The sequence below is a fragment of the Embiotoca jacksoni genome, unplaced genomic scaffold, assembly GCF_022577435.1.
Source record: "Embiotoca jacksoni isolate LCO1_2020_lvr unplaced genomic scaffold, fEmbJac1.0.p SCAF_34, whole genome shotgun sequence".
Lineage (NCBI taxonomy): Eukaryota > Metazoa > Chordata > Actinopteri > Embiotocidae > Embiotoca > Embiotoca jacksoni.
Genome location: NW_027185386.1, coordinates 2,797,668 through 2,814,367, shown reverse-complemented (window position 1 = coordinate 2,814,367; position 16,700 = coordinate 2,797,668). Strand labels below are relative to the sequence as shown.

The 16,700-nt window shown below is 46.7% G+C and overlaps 4 protein-coding genes across 8 annotated transcripts; 3 read left to right on the top strand and 1 right to left on the bottom strand.

Annotated features, from left to right (window-relative positions):
* Positions 1-112: 112 nt before the first annotated feature.
* Positions 113-2,707, top strand: LOC138207971 (uncharacterized). 2 transcript variants are annotated; one of them, XM_069165581.1, is made up of 4 exons: positions 113-221; positions 475-1,068; positions 1,158-1,277; positions 1,494-2,707. In XM_069165581.1, the coding sequence occupies exons 1-4, from the start codon at positions 208-210 to the stop codon at positions 2,458-2,460; spliced, it is 1,695 nt and encodes a 564-aa protein (XP_069021682.1). In that variant the 5' UTR covers positions 113-207; the 3' UTR covers positions 2,461-2,707. The 2 variants fall into 2 exon arrangements, with proteins under 2 accessions (XP_069021682.1, XP_069021683.1); XM_069165582.1 differs by having other exon boundaries at positions 150-221; positions 496-1,068.
* Positions 2,708-3,657: 950 nt separating this feature from the next.
* LOC138207973 (apolipoprotein L2-like) lies at positions 3,658-7,415 on the top strand. 3 transcript variants are annotated; one of them, XM_069165588.1, is made up of 5 exons: positions 3,658-3,713; positions 3,846-3,916; positions 4,599-5,153; positions 5,243-5,362; positions 6,183-7,415. In XM_069165588.1, the coding sequence occupies exons 2-5, from the start codon at positions 3,903-3,905 to the stop codon at positions 7,102-7,104; spliced, it is 1,611 nt and encodes a 536-aa protein (XP_069021689.1). In that variant the 5' UTR covers positions 3,658-3,713; positions 3,846-3,902; the 3' UTR covers positions 7,105-7,415. The 3 variants fall into 3 exon arrangements, with proteins under 3 accessions (XP_069021689.1, XP_069021687.1, XP_069021688.1); XM_069165586.1 differs by having other exon boundaries at positions 3,673-3,736; XM_069165587.1 differs by lacking the exon at positions 3,658-3,713 and having other exon boundaries at positions 3,745-3,916.
* Positions 7,416-7,538: 123 nt separating this feature from the next.
* Positions 7,539-10,042, top strand: sult3st1 (sulfotransferase family 3, cytosolic sulfotransferase 1). The gene is made up of 6 exons (XM_069165590.1): positions 7,539-7,803; positions 7,893-8,098; positions 8,963-9,089; positions 9,419-9,513; positions 9,601-9,772; positions 9,848-10,042. Exons 1-6 carry the CDS (start codon positions 7,662-7,664, stop codon positions 9,955-9,957), a joined length of 852 nt encoding a protein of 283 aa, XP_069021691.1. The 5' UTR covers positions 7,539-7,661; the 3' UTR covers positions 9,958-10,042.
* A 57-nt stretch (positions 10,043-10,099) lies between these two features.
* Positions 10,100-16,069, bottom strand: eif3d (eukaryotic translation initiation factor 3, subunit D). 2 transcript variants are annotated; one of them, XM_069165583.1, is made up of 15 exons: positions 15,964-16,069; positions 14,849-15,020; positions 14,572-14,708; positions 14,340-14,425; positions 14,162-14,234; positions 13,720-13,841; positions 13,498-13,630; positions 13,258-13,405; positions 12,386-12,516; positions 12,191-12,276; positions 11,961-12,090; positions 11,261-11,403; positions 10,716-10,908; positions 10,542-10,635; positions 10,100-10,217 (listed from the first exon to the last, which is right to left on the bottom strand). In XM_069165583.1, exons 2-15 carry the CDS (start codon positions 15,015-15,017, stop codon positions 10,204-10,206), a joined length of 1,659 nt encoding a protein of 552 aa, XP_069021684.1. In that variant the 5' UTR covers positions 15,018-15,020; positions 15,964-16,069; the 3' UTR covers positions 10,100-10,203. The 2 variants fall into 2 exon arrangements, with proteins under 2 accessions (XP_069021684.1, XP_069021685.1); XM_069165584.1 differs by having other exon boundaries at positions 13,720-13,835.
* Positions 16,070-16,700: the final 631 nt, after the last annotated feature.

The window sequence follows — 16,700 nt, the reverse complement described above, 5'->3', positions numbered from 1 at the left end:
CGTGGAGAAAGGAGACTGAAACTGACTTGGCGGACTTCTTAAGCGAGGGACGTTCAGGTGTTTCAGCAGATTCAGTTCAGGTTGGTGATCTCTGACGCATCACAACAGCTGCTTTCCACTCTTTTTCCATTTCTATTTTGTTCGTGCAGGATAAAGGTGAGATTCCCCCGATAAAAAGCGGAAGATCAGCACACGCAGAGGAGGAAGATGTCCACGGCAAGGTAAGGTTTGAAGAGTGTGTGGATCTGCGCAGAAAAAGAGGAAAGAGAAAAACAAACAGTGAGATGTTACAAGATACACGAGAAATCAAGTCAAGTAGAAATCCTCCATTACAAGTAAAAAAGTAAGGGTTTAAAATATGTTCCGCAACACTGAAAATGATTGTGGACTTCCCATCAGTGTGACTCCATGAACATTTACACCCCACAGAGGCCCCGGAGGTTTCACGTATGTCTGTCTATCTTTATTTTGAAGTGATGATGCTTCGTCTTCCAGAAAGGAGCTGCGGGAGGCCTTGAGCCGCTACGCCAGCGACACCCTGACCGACATCCGCACAGCCGCAGGCTTCTGTGAGACGTTCCCTAAATGGATCCTCCAGACGGAGAACGAGTTAGAGATGATGGTGGACATCAAGACCCGGCCCGACAACATCAGCCAGGCGGAGAACAAGGGGAAGGCCTTCATGGCGTCCCTGAAGAGCAAAGTGATGCCTGGGACCGTGGCCAGACGGCGGGCGGAGCTGGAGAAGGAGCTGGCCAGTGTGTTGGAGGAGACGCTGGGAGGCCTGGAGAGCCTCGACCTCTTCCTGGAGGCGGTGGAGAAGCTGGCCGTGACCTCGCTGCACGTGTTCACGGAGAACCGGGAGCTCCGCCTGCCCAAAAAGTTCGACCTCGAGCAGGTGGAGGTCCTGATCGCGGCCGCCCGACTCGTCTGCCCTCTGCTGCTGGAGTTCAAAAGAGACGACCACGTCTTCTTCCTCCCCAGACTGCAGAACGCGGAGGTGCTAGCGTACCAGCTGGACAGATACGGACGGGCCGTCCAGACCGTCTGCGAGAAGATGGAGAAAAGGTAAACCGCCAATTAATAGATATTGACACGCATTTCCCACCTTAAACAACATCTACTGCAGAGAATAAGTTGGACTGTGTCTTCCACAGCTGCTTCAGCGACGTCTGCCCGAAGACGAGCGAGGAGACGGGCGTGGAGCTCGACGTGGATTGGACTGACGACGACGTACGAAGGATGCTCGATCACATTAATCAGCTTCATGAAATCAGGTACCTTTTTACGCTGAAATATCACGTCGGCGTGCTTCCGTGACTTCCTCAAAGGACTGCGTGAGTCATACTGCAAAACATCTTTTCCTTCCGTGGCTTCTAGACACCCTCCACGTTGCCGACTTCTCATTTTGTAATCACAACTTCCATTTTGAACGCAGCATTGTAGTCAAACAAAACAACATCTTAAAAATATTTTTTTCCCTGTTTTCTCAGGAGCAACCAGGACTTCCGGATGGTGTTCTTGTTCCAGGAAGTGTCCTGCTCTCGCTTCGTCAGCAAGTTCAACGAGCGACAGCCCAGGATGCTGCAGTTTCTGAACGCGCTGGAGGAAAACGCCGTTCAGCTCGACAGGATGAACAAGGGGTCGAAGACCGCCAGCGTGACCGGCAGCTCGGTGGGAGCGGTCGGAGGCGTGCTCTCCATCGTCGGCTTGGCGTTGATGCCCTTCACGGCGGGAGTGTCCAGCATCCTGTTGATGACCGGGATCGGGATGGGAGTCACCAGCGGGGTCAACAGCATCGTCACCGCCGCCACGGAGGTCGGAGTCAACTTCCATCAGAAAAAGAAAGCCAGTGAATCCTTCCACAGCTTCATGAAGGACGTGCAGAGCCTCCAGGACGAGCTGGAGAAGGTGACCAGCCAACCAACCTCCAGAATGGAGCCCAGTGAGATGGAGGTGGTTCTGGGAGTTGGCAAGATACTTTGCAAACGGGGTGGTGTTGCGAAGGGCATCGATGCGATGGTTGATATTGCCTCTGCTTTTAAGGCGTTAAAAAATGAAGAGCTGTTTGCCTGTGCTGGTAAAGTGGTAGTGCAGGAGGGAAATGCGTTGAGCAACGCTCCCCGAGTGGCCTTGGAAATCCCAGATATCGGTCAGGCGGCAGCCAAGGGCGCCCTCGCCACCCCCAAAGCGGCCAGAGCCGGTTTCATCGCGCTCAACGCCCTCTTCCTCAGCATGGACATCTTCTTCATCTGCAAGGACAGCATCAGTCTGGCCTCAGGCAACGAGACCGAGTTTTCGCAGTTCATCAGGTGCAGAGCTGAACTCTGGCGCTCCGAGATGGAATCGTGGCAGAAGATGTGCGAGTCTCTGCGGGAAGGCCTGCCGAGATTTGAGAAAAACAAAGCGCTTCTGGAGACGCCTTTTTATCTGGAAAATGGAGACTTAAAAAAATTCTGAAAATAAAAGCTCATCTGATCACTCACAAATAAAAACAGTAGCAGGTGGTGATTAAGAAAGATGTTTCTTAGTACATTTGCACACCAGATTCAGATTTCACTCAGCTGTAAGTCTAATTTGTCGTGAAGTCAGCTACCAAACTTTACAAATCTGTAGCAATAAACTGTTCTTAAACTGTATTTTGACTGATTACGATCGTTTCACTGATTTTTCTATCAAACAAGCAAAAACTTTTTTTTTGTTTTTTTTGTTTTACCTTTGTTTCGTTCAAAGACACTGAAAATGTTTTTAATTCAATGCACTTTTTAATCTGCTTTATCTTTTTTTTTTTCTTCTGAAATTTAAATAAAGGTTTGTGAGAATAAAAAAAAATCTGACTCCACCTGATTTTTCAAATAATGAATCCCAAACACTGCGTAACATTTCAACCTTGCTGGCTGTATTTACTCAGCAGTTTCATATCCGACGTGTACAAACCAGAGTCCGGCTGCTGCACCGGTGAGCTGCGACACGGCTCTTTTGTTCTTTTTCCACCCTCCTCTCATTCATTTTCTCGGGAGGGCCGAGAGGACTACGCCCTGCGACCCTTCCCGCGACTCTTCGCCACCCACCTCACCCCTGACCTCATCCCTCCTGGGCTCAAAGACAGGAGGGCAAAGGTCAGCGGCGACTGTATGGAAGCTCAATCGTGCCAGGAAAACAAAAGTTATGAATTCACACCTTACTTGCTTATTGTCTAGTTTTCCCTGTTTTGTCTGCTGCTGGTTTGAAACTGTAGATGAATCTCTTGGTGTCTCTGTGCAAAAGAACAATGTTAATAAACTGGAATAAACTCAAACATCCTGGTTTGATTCAGGACACTGATGAAGGAGCAGCAGTGAAAAACAATATTCCTCTTAAATCTTTACAGTATCAATCAAATATTCTATTCATCTTTTAGCTTTCATAAATGTAGTTTTAATCAATGAAAAAATGGTTTTATGTTCTATTTCTTGAAGGAGGTCACTTCCTTCATCAGTTAAGAGATTTTTTTTGCCCGACAACAGCTGAACATTTAGGGGATGTGCACAGTGTGAAGACCCGCAGCTTCCTGGACTTTGTTGCACCAATAAACTGTCATCCTTTCAGAAAAAACAAAATTGAGCTGACGGTAAGGAATTCACTTTACAGAAGTGGGCGTGGCTCCATCTGTCGACATGTAAAAGGAAAACTGAAACTGACTTGGCGGATTTCTTAACCCGAGGGACGTTCAGGTGTTTCAGCAGACCCAGTTCAGGTTGGTGATCTCTGACGCATCCCAGCCAGCTACTTTCCGCTCTTTTTAGGGCCCGAGCACCGATGGTGCGAAGCCCTGTTGTTTTTCTATTTCTATTTTGTTCGTGCAGGATAAAGGTGAGATCCCCCGATAAGAAGCGGAAGATCAGCACGTGCAGAGGAGGAAGATGTCCACGGCAAGGTAAGGTTTGAAGAGTGTGTGGATCTGCGCAGAAAAAGAGGAAAGAGAAAAACAAAACAGTGAGATGTTACAAGATACACGAGAAATCAAGTCAAGTAGAAATCCTCCATGACAAGTAAAAGTACAATAAAAGTGTAAATCGCACATTAGTCACACATGAAAAGCAGCTAATAACATTAAATATAATGTAATTCACACGTTAAAAGAGTACATGACGTCATTAGATTATTAAGAGCGCAGCATCAGTGTGTCGGCAGCATGTTGCAGGTTTGAACTACTTTATATCCAGTTTTATATCCAGGGACAGCAGATAAATGTGAGATGATTACTGGGAGAAATGAAAAACCTCCTGATCCACAGGTCTGTTTATTCATCTCATGACTCCTCACATTGATCTTTTTACACTTCGGCAGTCATATAAAGTGTAAAATCGCTGAGTTAAGTAAGGGTTTAAAATATGTTCCGCAACACTGAAAATGATTGTTGAATTCCGTCTCTGTGACTCAGTTTGTGCTCTGGTGACATCTGCTGGTCGGATTCTGTAACAGCAACAAAGAAAAAACTCATCAAAAACATTTCGACTTGTTTTAAACTCGAACTTGTTCACACGTCACAGAGGTCCCGGAGGTTTCACGTATGTCTGTCTATCTTTATTTTGAAATGATGATGCTTTGTCTTCCAGAACGGAGCTGCGGGAGGCCTTGAGCCGTTACGCCAGCGACACCCTGACCGACATCCGCACAGCCGCAGGCTTCTGCGAGACGTTCCCTGAATGGATCCTCCAGAGGGAGAACGAGTTAGCGATGATGTTGGACATCCAGACCCGGGCCGACAACAAGAGGAAGGCCTTCATGACGTCCCTGAAGAGCAAAGTGATCCCTGGGACCGTGGCCAGACAGCAGGGGGAGCTGGAGAAGGAGCTGGCCGGTGTGTTGGAGAAGATGCTGGGAGGCCTGGAGAGCCTCGACCTCTTCCTGGAGGCGGTGGAGAAGCTGGCCGTGACCTCGCTGCACGTGTTCACGGAGAACCAGGTGCTCCGCCTGCCCGAAAAGTTCGACCTCGAGCAGGTGGAGGTCCCGATCGCGGCCGCCCAATTCGTCTGCCCTATGCTGCTGGAGTTCAAAAGAGACGACCGCGTCTTCTTCCTCCCCAGACTGCAGAATGCGGAGGTGCTAGCGTACCAGCTGGACAGATACATACAGTCCGTCCAGACCGTCTGCGAGAAGATGGAGAAAAGGTAAACCGGCAATTAATAGATATTGACACGCATTTCCCACCTTAAACAACATCTACTGCAGAGAATAAGTTGGACTGCATCTTCCACAGCCGTTTCAGCAACGTCTGCCCGAAGACGAGCGAGGAGACGGTCGTGGAGCTCGACGCGGATTGGGCTGACGATGAAGTACGAAGGATGCTCGATCACATTAATCAGCTTCATGAAATCAGGTACCTTTTTACGCCGAAATATCACGTCGGCGTGATTCCGTGACTTCCTCAAAAGACTGCGTGAGTCATACTGCAAAACAAAATAGAAATTTTGTTGTACAAAAAGTGTTGAAGCTTGAAAAAGGCACAGACAAAATATCTCACCAAATGTTGGATGGATTTCCCTGAACCGTGAGTTCACAATGCAGATCTCCACGGCAACCACACAATGACTGACTCTATCGATCACCCGATGTCCCGTCTGGCCACCTCAGTCAAACATTTTTAAGAACAGTTGTAATGACCGATTATCTAACTTTGCCTCTGGCGCCACCATCAGGTCAACAAACTATCCTGTCGTCTCTGATCGAATACTTGCATGGCTGGTTTAAATATAATAAATAAAATTAGAGGCAGTCCGGGTCTCAAATGTTGTCGTATTCAGCGCGTACACCAGAAGAGTCCGTATGAACGGCGCCCCCTTGTGGCGTTCATGACGTCAGACCTTGAACTTTTCTATTAGCATCGAGTTCAGGAATTGTGACGTTGTTTGCTGACTTTGACAGAAAGGTCAGAGGTTGTGGAAGTTCATGTTTGGTTGGATGTTAAACTAATATATTGTAATTTCAGTTGTGTAGAGTTTGTCTTTGTAACTCAGATAACAGCCTACGTCCAAGGAAAATGTCGATCTTCCCGACGGCCTCGTATTTTCCTTCCGTGGCTTTTAGACACCCTCCATGTTGCTGACTTCTCGTTTTGTAACCACAACTTCCATTTTGAACGCAGCATTGTAGTCAAACAAAACAACATCTCAAACACATTTCTTTCCCTGTTTTCTCAGGAGCAACCGGGACTTCCGGACGGTGTTCTTGTTCCAGGAAGTGTCCTGGTCTCGCTTCGTCAGCGAGTTCAACGAGCGACAGCCCAGGATGCTGCGGTTTCTGAACGCGCTGGAGGAAAACGCCGTTCAGCTCGACAACATGAACAAAGGGTCGAAGATCTCCAGCGTGACCGGCAGCTCGGTGGGAGCGGTCGGAGGCGTGCTTTCCATCGTCGGCTTGGCGTTGATGCCCTTCACGGCGGGAGCTTCCGGCATCCTGTTGATGACCGGGATCGGGATGGGAGTCACCAGTGGGGTCAACGGCATCGTCACCGCCGCCACGGAGGTCGGAGTCAACTTCCATCAGAAAAAGAAAGCCGGTGAATCCTTCCACAGCTTCATGGAGGACGTGCAGAGCCTCCAGGTCGAGCTGGAGAAGGTGACCAGCCAACTAGCCTCCAGAATGGAGCCCAGTAAGATGGAGGCGGCTCTGGGAGTCGGCAAAGTGTTTTGCAGAGCAGGTTGTGTTGCGAAGAGCATTGATGCATTGGTTGATCTTGCCTCTGCTGGTAAAGGGGTGGCGCAGGAGGGAAAAGTGTTGAACAACGTTCCCCGAGTGGCCTCGGAAATCCCAGATGTCGGTCAGGCCGCGGCCAAAGGCGCCCTCATCAGCTCCAAGGCAGCCAGAGCCGGTTTCATCGCGCTCAACGCCCTCTTCCTCGGCATGGACGTCTTCTTCATCTGCAAGGACAGCATCAGTCTGGCCTCAGGCAACCAGACCGAGTTTTCGCAGTTTATCAGGTGCAGAGCTGAGCTCTGGCGCTCCGAGATAGACTCGTGGCAGAAGATGTGCGAGTCTCTGCGGGAAGGCCTGCCGAGATCCGAGAAAAAAAAAGCGCTCCTGGAGACGCCTTTTTATCCGGAAAATGGAGACTTAAAATAATATCTGAAAATAAAAACTGTAGTAGGTGGTGATTAAGAAAGATGTTTCTTAGTACATTTGCACACCAGATTCAGATTTCACTCAGCTGTAAGTCTAATTTGTCGTGAAGTCATTTATCAAACTTTACAAATCTGTAGCAATAAACTGTTCTTAAACTGTATTTTGACTGATTACGATCGTTTCACTGATTTTTCTATCAAACAAGCAAAAACTTTCATTCAGTCACTGAAAATGTTTTTAATTCACAGTTCACGGCACTTTTCAACCTGTTTTATCTTTTCTTTTTCTGAAATTTAAATAAAGTTTTGTGACCATAAAAAACAAAAATCTGATTCCACCTGGTTTTTCAAAGACTGCGTAACATTTCAACCTTGCTGGCTGTATTTACTCAGCAGTTTCATATCCGACGTGCACAAACCAAAGTCCAGAGTCCGGCTGCTGCACCGGTGAGCTGCGACACGGCTCTTTTGTTCTTTTTCCACCCTCCTCTAGTTCATTTTCTCATTTTGTTTAGTTTTTTTTTTGTTTTGGGGGGGAAGGGGGAATTCAGAACTAACATGGAGCAGATCAGCGAGTATCTCTGCAGATATAAAAACTTCAACTTTGTCATTGGTGAAACGACCGCAGAGCACATCGAGTCTCTGCAGAGCTTCCAGATACGAGACGACGACGTGTTCCTGGTCACGTACCCGAAGTCAGGTCAGTCAGATAGGAAAAAAAACAACAACAACTCTGAAGCAGGCTGATTATGATCCACTGTAACGTCTCATAACGTTTTGACACATCAGGCACCATATGGACCCAGCAGATCATCATCTCCATCTGCGAGCTGGCCGGAGCTCTGAACGAGTATCCCAACAACCTGGAGCAGATGCCCTGGCTGGAGTTCAGGGAGGGCCGAGAGGACTACGCCCTGCGACCCTCCCCGCGGCTCTTCGCCACCCACCTCACCCCCGACCTCATGCCTCTAGGGCTCAAAGACAGGAGGGCAAAGGTCAGCCAGGAAAACAAAAGTTTGAAAATATATTTAGAGAAAGGCAACAAGTGGAAGGTTCATGAAAATGAATATCGGCTCATCATTTTCTGGATTAATTGTAAGGAGTTGTAGGAATATAATTAGAAGAACCAACAACGCAAAACCCCAAATATATTTAATTCACTGGAACATAGGAGAGTAAAAAAAATAAATACAAATCTTCATAATTTAGATGCCAGCACCACCAAGTGTTTGGCATTTCTGACAAGTTGTGAAAAAAAATTACTTTGATAAGTAATTTAACTCGTTTCAGCTGCAAATTCCATTCAAAGTCAAAATTAACAAGGTAACAACTTGTGCTTGAAAACAAAATCACAAGTTCTCAGTCAAAATTATGAGTTTCCCTCTTCCTGCAGCGCCCCCTGGTGTGCAAAAACAAGTCGCTCCATAACCAAAGCTAGAATCTGCAAAATATAAATGCAGCTCGTATAAATAATGGAAACGTATAACTTACTATAATAAAAACAAAGGCTTTAAAATGAAGGGGTGACTCCAGGACAAACCACAACAGCACGCGCACACACACACACACAGCGTTCTGTGTTGTTAACAGAATAAGTTATCAAGTCTACAAAGAGCTATGATGAAAACGCAGTTCAACATTTCACTTCTAAAATAGAAAGTTATAATGATTATGGGTCAGACGTGTGACTCTGTAAATCACAACTTTGACTTGCAAGCATGTTTATCCCCCGGCAGGAACGGGCGGCTGTATCGTAAAGCTAATAATCGACGTATCCTTAATTCATGAATTATTTGAATGGAGTCTGGTGTATGGATTAGAGACCAGCAGGTAAACTCTTTTGAATTTCTGCTCGTCAGATCGTCTACGTGATGCGGAACCCGAAGGACAACATGGCCTCCTATTATCACTTCAGCTTCGCCTGGACCAACGTGGAGACCCCGAAAACCTTCGGCCAGTTCTTTGAGCAGTACGTGAAAGGAGACGGTAAGACGCCGCAACTGCTCTCTGGATTCAGGACAAGGACTGGACTGGTTTTAGACAAGTTTCAGACTTTGTTTTGCACTAATTTTAGATCAGTTGCAGACTTTGTTTGGGGCTCAACCTTTTCCACAGTACGGTTTCATCATCTGGATATCTGTGAACCAAAATGTATAGATCTTGTCCAGACGAGAGTCTCAACATTTACGTTGAGATATTTCAGTCTGGAACAACCGTTCCCGTAGTCGGGCCGCTGGCATTTTTAAAACCGAGCTCACACACTTGAGCTTTTCTTTGGTTTTATCAGCGTGCTGTTGAGACGCTTCATTTTACAGTCGCAGCCTCGTCCTGGTTCGACCACGTCAGGGAGTGGACCTCCAGCAGAGACCAGTACAACATCCTCTTCCTCTCCTACGAGGACATGATTCTGGTAAAAAAACCCAAAAAAACAAAACTCTCCTTCTTAAAGATCTTTTTTTTGTTTTTTTTATCCCTCAGTCGTTTTTGTCTCTTCCAGGACCTGAAGGGAGCCGTGACGAAGATCTGTAGCTTCTTGGGGAAAAACTTGAGCGAAGCCGCCGTCGACCGAGTCGTTGAAAAATCGACGTTCAAGAACATGAAGGAGGACCCGAAGGCGAACTACAAGTTCGTACCGAAGGAGCAGCTGAGCGGAAACTTCATGCGGAAAGGTGAGATGAGCTGCAAGCAGCAGGAACACGGAGATCGATACCGACCGGGTCTGAACAGTTCTGTTTCGGTTGCAGGTCAGATCGGCGACTGGAAGAACCTTTTAACGGCCGAGCAGAGCGACCGAGTCGACCGGCTGCTGCGGGAGAAACTCGGAGATTTGTCTCTGAAGTTCATCTGGGAATAAAAGCAGCTTCGGGATGGTTATGTTCTTATTTCTATAAAGATGAAAACGCACCAATGTATGTTTATTAAAGTGTTTTCTGAACCATTTTTAGACTTTTTGTATGAGAAAGAGAGAGAAAAAAGAAAAAAGGAAACAAAGAGCCTTTAAAAGCAGTCATCCAGTCTGGAGTCTTTATTGAATGTCAGAATGAATTTAATTGAACTACGATACGTGTGATGGAAGCTGCTTCGGTCGCAACGCCGCGCTTCAATTCTCTTCATCTGGAACGAGAGAGAAAACAGTTCGTCATCACATTCCTGTAAAAAAAACAGCATTTAAACCTTCTGAATTTAATACGCAAACAAGATCATTTTAAAGGAAGTCTTCAGGTTACAGTGAAACTTGGGAAAAATCGGTTTGAATCCTGATAACTCCGAAAACCTGCGTCTTAAAAACAACAACCTGAATTTACTCTCAGAAAAAGAACATCTAAAGGAAAACCTAAAAAAAAAACCTAATAAATTCTCTATTTTCTTGCATCAAACGAGTAAAGAACAACAATTTCAGCGGCAGAAAACATGTTTCACGTGACGACCGAGTCTCACCTTCCTCCTCCTCGTCCTCCTCATCCTCCTCTTCCTCCTCCTCTTCGTCGGAGCTGAAGGTGCCGTCGGGCAGGCTGTACACCCGGATCACTTGCTGTTGAGAGGAAACGCAGAACATGAAGTCGTGAGCTCCGCCTACTGGCAGCGGGCTCCTCCCCCTCCCCCCTTCCTCACCTTGTTGGGGTCCTTGAGGATGAGGTACTTGCCCTCGTCCAGCTTGCGGCAGATGTCGATGACGCAGCGGAGGATCCCCCAGGCGTTCTCCATGCTCAGGTTGATCTGGCTGGCGAACTCGTTGGGTTTGAACTGCTGCGTGCCGAGGATGACGTGGCGGGCCGAGTCCTTCACGTGGTACCGGGACACGTAGCTGAGGGACGACACGACCCGCGGGTCAGTACGGGAGCCTCACGTTTAACCAACCGGCTGCTTCGCTATTGGCGGCGTGAAGATGGACACTAACGTGCGTCACCGGAGGCCTGAATTGAAAATTCGACTCCAAAACGATCTCGTCACGTGATTTGAATTTGTCGTATTTAAACTGGCTTTAATTAAGAATCTGAAGAAAATGAATTTATTCTATTTGAAACCGATTTCCAATAAACTTGAAACTAGGAAATGATCTCATTTGCTCTGAAACCATATTTGATCCTCGCAATTTAAATCCAGTTCATGATTTCACTTTCAGTTTGACACACTACGAGTAACAGGTGACTCCTCACCCCAGTTTGAGGTACTCGGACCCGGCCAGCATGGCGCAGCAGGTCCAGCGGGCCAGTTTGTAGCTGTTGTTCTTCAGCTCGGTGGCCAGGACGGCTCCTCGCTGGGAGTCCAGCTTCTGACGCCAGTCCACCCCGTTGCAGTACTGAGGAGGAAGTCGCAGGACGGTGAGTTCAAGGGAAGATGGGAGGAAACAGAATAAATCCAATTAGTCTGGAACATTTTTAAAAACAAATAAAAAGACTGCTGGATTCAGTTTGTCATCAGGTTTGATGCTGAACTGTCATTTTATATGAGAAAAGCTTTTAAAGGTTCGTGAGCTCTGCCTCATTTTCTAGTTTTTTTTTTGCAGTTTTAAAGTATTTTTGTGATTTAAACTTTAAATTCAGCTTCACTCTCCTCCTTTTGATGACATTATTATAACATTATTAAAGTTACTGCTCTCCTGCTCACGTAATATTTAATATATATTATACGTCTTCATTTAGAGATCTGCTACTGAAGTTTTACTCCGAGTCTGTTTCCTGAAGTCGCCGCTGGATATTTAAGCCCTGAATCTTCTTGTCACGCAACATAAAGGATTTTAATGTAAGCGAACGACAAAGGATGAAACTAGAGATTACTTTTATTATTCCCGATAAATTTTTTTATATCAATCAATAAAATATTTGGTCGATAAAAGGTCCCCCCTCCCCCACTCACCCTGGAGTCCCACTCGTTGAGGGTCTTGATGTTGATGAAGGAAACCTCTCCGTTGGCTCCGGTCATCACGCCGTCGTGCTCGCAGCGGACGATCAGGTCGATGTCCTCCCCGAGCTTCCAGTGACGGTACCTGAAAGACAAAAGACGAGCCGCTCGTCAGCCGTTCGTCACGTCGTCGCCGTGGCAACGCCGCCCAGGACGGGAATCCGGGAGGAAAAAACAAAACGTACCTGTAGGCCACGGACGCCACCTCGCTCTTGTCCATGTCCTCCTCCACGAACGGGTTGGAGGTCGGGAACTTGTGGCGCTCTCCGCCCTGACGGGGGGGGGGGGGGGGGGGGGATAAAAAATATTGAAATATTAAACGCGTCTTGAGACTTTAACGTCACACAGGAAGTGGAAGACGGAAAGGTCGGCCCTCCTACCATGCGTAAACACTGCTGGCTGAAGTTGTGGTTGATGTACGTGGCCTCCATCGCCAGGTTACGGGGGGAGTTGAAGGAGTTGCCCTCGTCCTGCGGAGGCTCGTTGGCGGTCTCGCTCACGGTCAGTAAATCTGAGGAGGAGGAGTCACGAGAGCGTTCGGTGAGACGGTTCAGCTCCGGGAAAAAATCTACCGCAGCGTCTGTCAACTCTCAATAAAGTTTATTCAACCGACATCGTCGACGTTCACAACAAACGACAGAAAGCACTTTGAGAAACTGTGAAGCTGAAGACTTCTGACTTTTAACGGTTAAATTAATTAAGAATTCGCTGCACTTAATGGATGTTTTTATTTATTTATTTTATACTTGAATAAACAGCTTGTGGATTAATACGGATATTTGTGTCATTGATTTTTCATTTGAATGAGTTTTACTGCTCGTGATCAAAGATTTTTGGTTTAAACAGTCAAATGCAAAGCTGTGTCATTTCTTAAATATTACTAATTTAAAACTCGTTTCAAACTAACAGCAAACAGAAGAAAGAGAAAATCTCCAGCATTTTCTTTTCTCTCTCCACAGCAGACATTGTTGGTAAAATGAGACGTTATTAACGCTGAACTTTCATCACAATCAGAGCAGTTTCGTGGATTTAACAGAAGCCCGACTGACCCGAAAATAAATCTCTTACCATTTTCAAAACTAAAATATCTTTGTCTGGGTGAGTAGCAACGACAACGCCCGCGGTTTGAGGTGGTGAACTTTTACCGGCTTGAAATTGAAATTAAATCTGTGTTAAATTGCATTAAAACAATCTTGGAAACAATTATTTTCAACTAAATCTGTGTTTGTTCAACGCTCTCTCTCTCTCTCACCAAAGTCAGAGTTGTCTCGCTTGTCGAAGAACAGCTTGTTGCCGACTCGCTGCACGATGATGTCCCAGGAGTTCACCGAGCGCGTGCAGCACATCAGGGTGGCCAAGATGGCGTCGGTGGCGAACACGTTGCCCTGAGTCTTAGCCAGCTGGAGGAGGACGGGAAATAAATACATAAATAAATAAATAAAGACATGGGTCATAACTGTGGAGCAGAAAACACAGAAGTGACTCGTGGCACCTTGCGGATGACGGGGTCGTCGGTGGTGGTGACGGTGTGGAAGATCCTCTTGATGCTCTTCAGCTGCTTCTCGTTGCGGGTGGTGATGCGGTCGAAGGCCTTGTCATAGTACTCCACGCCGCCGCAGCACTCTCTGCAGGAAACACAACATCATCATCATCATCATCGTCGTCTGAAGTTCCTCCGACGAGCCGCCGCCGCCCGCTTCAAGGCTCCACCTACATGTCGAGGGGGTCGGCCACCTCCATGTATCTCATCTTCATCAGCCGGGGGAAGTCCATCTCCTCCTTCACCTCCCAGTCGCTCCGAACCTCCACTGAGGAGTCCCTTGGCTTCAGCTGGGCCTTCATCATCATCACACACACACACACAAGAAAGACAACACGCGTCAGCAAGAGCGCTCGGATACGAAACAAACTGCTCAACATTTTTCAACAACCTCTCATCCATTTAAAAAAAAAAAAAAAAAATGTAAACACCCAGGATCAGAAACTACTAATAAAAGGTGTCTTTAGCGAGTCGGCAATATGAGATGTTGCAACGCTCTGTTTGGTGGCTTTTATAAAAGCATATGTTTTTTGGTTTATTTGCATGAATTGTCAAAATATAATCAATCAACTGCGGCTCTAATCGTGTAATAAACACCAGTTTGACTGAATATTACCTGAGATTTCTGGTCCCACTTCTGACGGACACCAAACTGCTTCTGGAACTTCTTCTGGAGACGCATTCGATCCCTGAAGAGACAAAAAAAACAACAACAACAACAACTTGAGATTAAAACTCGAGGTCTTGTGCGCTTTTGACCGGCCGTTTAGAAAAACGCGTCGGCGGGACGTCACCTCTCCTTCTGCTTGGCGCTCTTGGGGAGCGTCTGCATGTTGAACTGGGTCATGTTCCTGCGGTCTTTGTCCCGGCGCAGATTCCTCTGTTTGGAAAACAAAAACACACCCTCCTGTTACCGGACTGCAGAAATAAAACACGAAATAACACGGCCACAGTTTAAAAAAACAAAACAACGTGTCCGGGAGGCTCTCCCCCACACCCCCGCCCCTGTCCCACCCGCCGCCGTACCTGAGCGAACCGCATGCGGTTCCTCTGGTAGGCCGTCTTCTGGGTCTTGGCCGTGTCCACCAGCTGGAAGCTCGTCTCGTCCTCCTCGTGGAAGTAGGCGTACTGACTGCCGCCGCCGAACTGGGAGGAGTACTTATCTGTGGGGGCGAAATAAAGACGTGAAAACTCAAAGCTTTCCATTAACGGAAGAAAAAAACTTTAACCTGAGTTTTTTTTAAAGATCCTACGATTCTGTCGATTTCTTTAAAACGTTTTTTTTCTTCTTCTCACTACTCACTCGTGTATCTCTTGTCCTGGTACGTGGCTCCGGTCCAGTCGGCCACCTTCCCCAGACGGTCTCCTTTGCTGAAGGGCTGGTAGGGCATGTCCTTGAACTTCTCCGGGACCGCACACGGGCCCCATCCGGACGGGTTGTCCTGGATCACCGGGGCGTTGAACTTCGCCATGACCTGGAGTGAAGAAGATGATGATGATGATGATGAGACCTCGAAAACCAAACAACGGAAAAATTCCACATGCAGTCGATGTAACAGGGTTGAAGCAGTAAACTGGGGAGGAAAGGAAGACGATGACGATGATGATTATTATTATTATACAATGTAAAATTACTGAAGGTGCGAGATCACCTAACTCCAATCAGGAAAGTGTGATGCAGATAAAAAGTATGCGTCCCATTTATAAAGTTAATCCAGAACAACAAAACATTTCTGAAAATTTAAACGGATTAGAAAACGAGAAATAATTCTCCACATCCTGCCTGAGAATCATTTACAAACCAAACAAACAATCAATCAATTAATGGAGAAAGTAATCAGCATCGGGATTCAATCTTTAAGGGGTAATTGTAACTGGTGACGTCACCCGAACCGGACCTATCGCGCCGGGTCTCAGACTCAACGAGCAGCTCGGACCTCTTCAACCAGGCGCCGCACCGAACCGGCCCTGATCAGTTTGCGCAGTGGGCTCGTCATCATCGACCCTTTAACCGACATGCTGGTTTAACAGTTTTTAGACCGTTCACAATTACAGATGAGCGGCAAAAGACCCCCAACAGGACCGGAAGTGAGTGGCCCGCTGTCACGAGCCGCTGACAGGAGAACCCCGACGAGGACTGAAATCTGGGAGACTTGGGCTCAAATCAGCTGTTTGATTCCAAAGAGGGACAGCCGAAATGGACACTGAGGGGGACTGCCCCAGATGTTCTCAGCCCGTTAGCCGCCGGTGGCTAAAAGCTAACCAGGTGGCCACGTTAGCAATGCTAAGCTAACCGGGCCGAAAGCTAAACAACGTTTCTCCGCGCGACTTCACTTTTAAACTCCGGTGGGAAAAAAAAAAAAAAAAAAGACTTTTCATGCAGCGCGTCAACATTTTTTCCCCCCACTGTGGTCGTACCGTGAATGTGACGCCCTGTGAAGCCTTTAAGTCCAAACGGTCCTCACGGTACCGAATCCCGACCGAGCGCCGGCGTGAAAGGAAGTGGAGTCGTGACGTCAAGCGGAAACACGCTCGTTGCCGTACCACAAACGGAGCTGTCGTAAAACGCCAATCCAACCGCAGCGAGTACTTTATGTCGTCGAGGACGAAAACAAACCGATAAAAACGGAGCAAACCGATCAAAAAAAGTTGTCACCGTTTGTATTCAAAATAATTCAACAAGGATGGCACGAGTTTCCATTTAAAATGTAGAAATAAATAGGATTGGAATTAGAACAAAGGTTCCACAAATCTTAGAAAAGTCAGAAAATATTGAAGAGTAAAAATTAAGCTGATATTAATTCGGGTTTGTTCTCCTTTTGAAAGTACTCACCGGAAGTGTGTTTATGCTATTACGTTTAACGTCATGGCAGTTCCTAACTGTGACCGCCAGGGTGCAGCAAATAATATGATTTTATTTCTGTTGACGTCACAACTTCAAGATAACAGTTTAATAAAACGAGACTAAATGTTGCAGTTTCACGAACAATAATGTTATTTTTTATTTACTTACAAAACCATGAGCTCTACATGTTGGTTTTAACAACTATTATACCAACAAATGTACAGTGAACACACGTTAACTATCAACTCCACCAATGTCATCGTTATATCTTGACTTCCGGTAGGAATTTCCAAAATAAAGCAACGGACTA